The sequence below is a fragment of the Mastomys coucha genome, unplaced genomic scaffold, assembly GCF_008632895.1.
Source record: "Mastomys coucha isolate ucsf_1 unplaced genomic scaffold, UCSF_Mcou_1 pScaffold22, whole genome shotgun sequence".
In the NCBI taxonomy this organism is placed as follows: Eukaryota; Metazoa; Chordata; class Mammalia; order Rodentia; family Muridae; genus Mastomys; species Mastomys coucha.
Window position 1 is genome coordinate 138511116 of NW_022196905.1, and position 7173 is coordinate 138518288.

Genomic DNA, 7173 nt, shown 5'->3' on the forward strand with positions numbered 1-7173 from the left:
GCATGGGTAAATTTGGAACTGCTCTTGATCACCCTGAGCCATTTGCACTAGAGAATCCTTCCACAGATGGGCAGACTGTAATGTGTACCTACCCAAGTTAAAAACAAATGGTGCGGAGTTGTGACTTGAACCCTTAGGCCTGCAGCCAAGTATGGTGACCAGCCAGTGCCTTCCAGGAGCCAGCAGGGCTGGAGCTCGGGCAGCTTCATCACCAGACCTGTTTTTCAGCTTGAAGGAGAATGCTGGCTGCATTTGTTTCTTGACCTGAGCTGCCTTGACGTCAAGTTGCACACTAGCACCTTGTGTTTTTTCAGTTCCGTAGCATTGCACATTAATGGGTGCAGAGAATACTTAGTGTTAGCATTTGAAGGCTGATTACAGTATTACTTTGAATCTAGGTAGAATCTAGAATGTTTTCAAAACATCCTGTGCACTCTTTTGTTTTGAGACAGGGTTTCTCTTGTGTAGCCCTGGCTGTCCTGGAACTCACTCTGTAGACCAGGCAGGCCTCGAACTCAGAAATCCGCCAGCCTCTACCTCCCAAGTACTGGGATTAAAGGCATGCGCCACCACTGCCCTGCTCTGTGCACATTTTTTATTATGCTCTGGAATCACCATTTTTGTGCACACTAAAACAAATTTTTAAAAATAGGAAGATTCTATATTGTTAATAATAGCAAAGTCAGAAAGTGCCCAGCTTTTCCCCACATACTACCTTGAGCTAGAAGGCTTTGTAATGGAGCGCCATCTAAATCACCCCACTTAAACAGAAAGTCACCAGTATAACTGAGTCAGTGTCACACTCAGCATGCCCACTGAGACCTAACACACGCAGGGTGCAGTATTGCAGCCACCCATTGCTGCTCCTTGTAGCTGTTGTTGTGAGCATAAGAACACTTCACCCACGGGCAGAGTCACTTTCAGATGCTGGGGCCGTTAGTGGGTGCTGTTTCTTTCTCCAGCTAATAAATAAGAAAACTGAGTCACTAGGGGAAGAGGAAGTCTTTCTTAGGCAAACACCTGGGTAGCGAGGGCTTCATAGCCACATAGGGCAGCTCACAACCATCCATAACTCCAGCTCTAGGGGATTCAGCACCCACTTCTGGCCTCTGAGCATTTAAACTCATATGCACAAACCCACACACCGATAGACACAAATACACATAATTTAAAAATAAAATATTTTAAAATTTTTGGAAAAACAAAAAGGGGGAATTTTATTCACTTATTAAAGTATGCCTTTTGTTTGATAGTGTGTGTAGGCCAGAAGACACTCTTAAATTGTTTTTCCTGACAATTTTATTTTTGAAACAATGTCTCTTGCTAGGCTGGAACTCACCAAGTAGGCTAGGCTGGCCTCCTGTCTCTGCCTCTCCAACCTCTGGGTTTGCAAGTGTGCACCACCATGTCCAGCTTTCTTATACAGGCTCTGGGGAATGCAGATGCTTCTGACTGCAAGGAAAGCATGAAGTGAATCTTGTCCAAAAATTGTCATCCCCAGGATATTTTTAAAATTTATCTGTCACCTGTGTGTGTGTGTATGCATGTGCTTGATGCTTTGTCTGCATCTATGTCCATGTGAGGGTTCCAGATCCTCTGGAACTGGAGTTACAGAACTGCCATGTGGGTGCTTGGAATTGAACCCAGGTCCTCGGGAAGAGCTAGTGCTCTTAACTGCTGTGCCATCTCTCCAAGTCCCTCCAATTTCAGTATTTTAAAGTTCTTTCTGAGTTACTCTTTACATACTGTGGTTTAATTCATGGTGTAAGTATAATCAGTACTTAACCAGTGATCATAGTTATGTGCCTAAGATGTGGTTAGGATGTGGAATTTAACTCTTTTTTTTTTTTTTTGGCTTTTCGAGACAGGGTTTCTCTGTGTAGCCCTGGCTGTCCTGGAACTCACTCTGTAGACCAGGCTGGCCTGGAACTCAGAAATCCACCTGCCTCTGCCTCCCAAGTGCTGAGTTTAAAGGTGTGCGCCACCACTGCCCAGCGATCCTGCTTGTTCTTATACTGGCCTTACTCCTGTTTGCAGTGATCTGGCCCTCCGGAATTGTTATCTTACCTCCGACTTAAATGTCAAAGTGGGCGATTATGGAATAGGCTTCAGCAGATACAAGGTAAGCAGAGTTCTACCTGCTGTCCTCCTGCCCTGCTTTCTGTCAGCCAGGAGTCCGGATGAACAACGCTGCTTGTGTTTGGGGGTGGGGAGGGCCTTAGTCTTTATGATGTGGCCTTTCTCCAGCATCCAGCAGGTCTATCCCAGTCCTTTTGTGGTACCATTGGCTTCTAATTTGTCAAAGTCAGTAGCTTTGTGCCTAAGGTTTTGTGACTGCTTTCTAAAGATCCTATTCTCTTTACAGACATTTGTAATTCAGTGTAATGGATTCAGTTTGGCTGAATAATATATAAAAAATCAATATTAGAATACTTGAATTGCATACTTATTTACTTCATGTGGATGTGTATGTTTGTAGGCATATACATGCCCTAGACATGCATGAGCAGCTCAGAAGACAGCTTGTCAGAAGCCTGTTTTCTCTTTCTGCTGTGTGTCCCCAGGGCACAGCTCAAGCTATAAGGCTTGGCAACAAGTGCCTTTACCTGTTGAACTATTTCACTAGCCCTGTGTGACAGAATTCATAATTAGCATGTGGGCAAAATGCTAATTAATATTTGTAGAGCAAAGCACACCTGTCTGTAGATGTTTCTCATTATAATCAGTAAAGCTGAAGCACAGGTATGCTAAGGTTGATGTTCATGGTTTTGCTTTTTTTTTTTTTTTTTTAATGTTAAATATACCTCCAAAGAGAACAGATCAGTAGACTTCATCTGTATGTGTTCGCTGAGCTCTCCTGTGGTATGGGCAGAGACATTACTGGGGCAGGAGGGATGGCTGGGTAATTAAAGCATGTGCTCTTCTTGCTGTACAGGACATGGGTTCAGTTCCCAGAACTCACATGGAGGCTCACAACAGGACACAACTCCAGTTCCAGAGCATCTGACACCCTCTTCTGACCTCCTCCTTAGGCTTTGGGCACATACATGCTGTATATACATAAATGAGTGATATTGCTGCAGTACTAATCGTTTTCTATGCAGCATCATAAAGACTACATTTATCTGTCATTCAGTGTTTTTGTGAGGACCAGAGGTGTAATATTTTCAAAACATGCAAATTTAGGTCTGTTTCCTGTCCAAGCACTAGCTGTAGTGTCTGAAGCACTTATTGTTTGCTGTGAAGTCATTGCCAGGATTACCTTTCTAGCCCCTCACAGGTGGTTGGCTTTGTGCAGCTCTTCCTTCCAGCTAAGGAAGAGGGCTTCTAGTGTCTGTAGCTTACCTGTCACTTTGCTGCCTGTGAGTGTTAGGAGGCCGACCTGTAACGTCATCTGTGGTAACTAGCATAGTCCTCAGTGCAGATGGCCAGCCTGTGCTAAAGGTGACTGAACAAGTGCTGTGTTCACACAGCCTTCAGACGTCAGGGAATTCCTCCTGTCCGTCCTTCCATCCAGAAGTCTCTTTGCGTGCCTGCTGTGCTGTGTTTTGTGGTTGGGTGTGTGCTTGCTGAGAAAGTTTTGCTCTTAAGCTCTCAAGCTCCCCTCACGTGGAATTCCTCTGAACATTGTGCTTGTGACCACGCAGGAGGATTACATTGAGACAGATGACAAAAAAATTTTCCCCCTGCGATGGACTGCTCCAGAATTAGTGACCAGCTTTCAAGACAGACTCTTGACTGCAGATCAGACTAAATACAGTAATATCTGGTAGGTATCTGGCATGCCTTTTTATTTGGTTTTCTTAGCAAGGGCCTGACTCCCCTCTTTTTGAGTATAAAAGTAATTCTGTTAGGATGTAGGAGGCAGAAAGACACATGATGCACCATAGCAGTGGTAACAGTTGTGTTGGAGTTCCTGCTGCTGCTTCTGCCCATTTGCCTCTACTAAGAACAAGAACTACATCTGTCAGCCATTTTGTACCTACTCAGCCTGGAATACAGTAAATGCTTAATATTTACTGAAGTGAATAGAAAAACTGAGAGGTTTGGGCTGTTGTGAAGGACTGATTTTTAGGGATCATTTCAAAATGATGATGTGTCTAAGCCTTGACAGTGTCATGGTTTTCATAATGATAACTTTATTTTGGGTATTGGGTATTTTCATGTTTGTTTTTTGTTTTCTTTTTGTTTGTTTGTTTGTTTTGTTTGTTTGTTTGTTTGTTTTTGAGACAGGGTTTCTCTGTGTAGCCCTGGCTGTCCTGGAACTCACTCTATAGACCAGGCTGGCGTCCACCAGGCTAACATGGTACTTTTTAACATCAGTGTTCATTTAAATTTATCCATATATGAGCTGTTTTCCTCACACTGCTTTTGTTCATTTCTGTGTTTTGATCTTCGACCTTTCGGGTTATGCTTTATCTTAAAGTGTGTCCTTCCCAGAGAGGCCTGCTGCTACCAGACTGCATTTTCTGTGGTCTGTACATACTTGCCTGTTTTCTCACCCCTCAAATTCGTTTTTATGAGATGACAGTTATTTCCTCTCAGCATGTTGAAGATGTCCTTCTACTGTCCCCTGGCTTCCATTGTTGCTTTGTAAAGTCATCTATAAGTCTGCCTAAGCTCTTTGAAGGTGATGTGACATTTTCTCTCTGACTGGCTTAAAATATTTCTGATTTTTTTTTTTCCTCTTCTACTTTTTTCCTGTGATGTGTGCCAGTGTAAATTGGGTGTGACTTGTATGGGTATTTGTTGTGTGGGTGTGACTTGCATGGGTGTGAGTTGTATGGATATGAATTGTGTGAGTGAACTGTATGAGTATGGATTGTATAGGTTTCGGTTGTAGTGTGTGAATTTTGTATGGGTGTGGATTGTGTGGGTGTGAATTGTATGGGTGTGGGTTGAGTGGGTGTGGGTTGTGTGGGTGTGAATTGTATGGGTGTGGGTTGTGTGGGTGTGAATTGTATGGGTGTGGGTTGTGTGGGTGTGGGTTGTGTGGGTGTAAATTGTATGGGTGTGGATTGTGTGGGTGTGAATTGTATGGGTGTGGATTGTGTGGGTGTGAATTGTGTGGGTGTGAATTGTATGGGTGTGAATTGTGTGGGTGTGAATTGTGTGGGTGTGGGTTGATGCACTTGCCCCTGCTTGTTATTTATTTGGCTTTCTAAATCTCTAGGTTGATAAAATGCATTGCTTCTAGAAAAATTCTAGCCCTTTTTCTTTAAATATTACCTTCATGCATTTTCTCTCCTCTGGGAAGGCTAATTTAACATGAGTAGTTGTGTCTCTTACTTGTTCCCCTGCATCCCATCCTTTCCACTCTAGCTAGAACATATGCTCCCTGCACTAATTCTGTTTTTAAGATTCTCTTTTCAGCTATGTATATACGTTAAATCTTTGTGTTAAGTTTTTATAGTTTTTTTTCACGTGTAAGAGGTTTAATTGAGAGGGAGAGGGAGAGACAGAGAGAGAGAGCACGCTAGTTTTTTATTTTAAAAAATTATCAATTTTTTTGTTTGGTTGGTTTTTGTTTGTTTTACACAATTGAATTGTGATCTGTGTCAGACCAGTGCAGTAAGTAACACCTTGGCTCTTCCCTTTCTGGATGGTGTGTGGTGATTTCTTCTGGTCTGTGTGTCTGTCTTTCTTTCTTTCTTTTTGTTCATTCATTCGTTTGTTCGTTTGTTTTGTTTTTTTGTTTGTTTGTTTGTTTTTTCAAGTCAGAGTTTCTCTGTGTAGCCCTGGCTGTCTTGGAACTCACTCTGTAGACCAGGCTGGCCTTGAACTCAGAAATCTGTCTGTCTCTGCCTTTCAAGTGCTGGGATTAAAGGCATGTGCCACCACTGCCCTGCTCTTCTGGTCTTTCTTATGGTGATTATCCATGGTGGTCTAGACTGAGACAGACTCCTTCATAGAGGACCTGTATTTGCCTCTGTTCGGGACCTGGGTGTCACCACACACTGGATGCTACTCTAGCTGGAGTACTTTTCCCTGAGCTAGTGAGGATTTTTCAAAGCCAGCTTTGTAAATCAGCCCCATTAGTTGTCCTCTTCTCTCCTTATCTGGCAACTTGCCTTTGAGGAACTGGCTTATTACCTGCCGTGAAGCAGAATCTTTCTGTGAGACAGCTCTCTTGGTGGACCCAAGGCTTTGGCCTGCTCAGCACTCATCTTCCATGCCTGCACATACACCCCAGGGCTCTAAGATGGCTTTTGTCGTCTCAGTTCTCAAAATTGTAGCATCACCATGTAAGTTCCTGCCTTCTTACCCACCCTAGATTCTTCAAGATGTTTTTTTATGCTTGACTGGCACTGTTATTGCACTTAGCAGGGTGATTGACATGAAAACGGAGCCTGTGTTCCCCAAGGCAGAATTGGCCCTGTTCTTGACCATCTGAACAGTCGCCAGCAGCAGTGCCAAGTCCCACCGTACTGCTCATGCCAAGGTGGATGGGGGAACCTTGTGCAGACCTGAGAGTGGAGGTGGGGAAAGCCCAGCAGCAGCAGGACACATTTCCTCCCAAAAGAACAAGACTTGGGGGCCTAAGGAGCTTGGGAACTTGTTTCCTTTCCTGTCCTCTGAAGTGTGGGAGGTGTCAGGGGCCCAGAGACTTTGGTCTGTGGAAACCTGAGGCAGGGAGACAGGCAGCATTCTGTCACCTGGCAGACCTTTTGGTTTTAGCATTTCACATGGATTTTCTTCAGTAAAACTGGCACCAAAGTCACTGGACAGTGTCTTAAACATTTTTGTACTTAAGTTGGTTATCCACCCCTGATGGTTCTTTGCCAGGAAGAAGGTGTTGCTGTATGGGCTAGTGTGAGGGGCTCCTCTTCCTCCCTTTAGGAGAAGTGACCTCTGTCGACGTGGAATATGCTGGCTCTGCTCACTTTCTTATAAAAGTAGTATCAGGAAATTGAACACCAGGTTGCACAACAGCAGATGAAGCTTGTTGGTGCTGCAGTTACTCACAGATTCCTAGTGGGCATTGGGCAGTCTCGTAACTACACACCTGAATCTGGAAGATTTGCAAATCACAGGCAGCTTTTGAAAAACTCCACTTTCTGCCGGGCAGTGGTGGCACACACCTCTAATCCTAGCGGATTTCTGAGTTCTGAGTTCAAGGCCAGCCTGGTCAGCCAGGGCTACACAGAGAAACCCTGTCTCGAAAAACCAAAA

The 7173-nt window shown here is 44.0% G+C and overlaps 1 protein-coding gene across 3 annotated transcripts in view; it reads left to right on the top strand.

Annotated features, from left to right (window-relative positions):
• The window catches only part of Lmtk2 (lemur tyrosine kinase 2), a 94353-nt gene that overhangs the window by 68735 nt on the left and 18445 nt on the right, over positions 1–7173 (top strand). For all 3 annotated transcript variants that reach the window (XM_031338661.1, XM_031338662.1, XM_031338663.1), the window contains exons 8-9: positions 2038–2122; positions 3648–3769. In XM_031338661.1, the coding sequence (XP_031194521.1) occupies positions 2038–2122; positions 3648–3769 (207 nt within the window). The remainder of the gene's footprint in view (positions 1–2037; positions 2123–3647; positions 3770–7173) is intronic.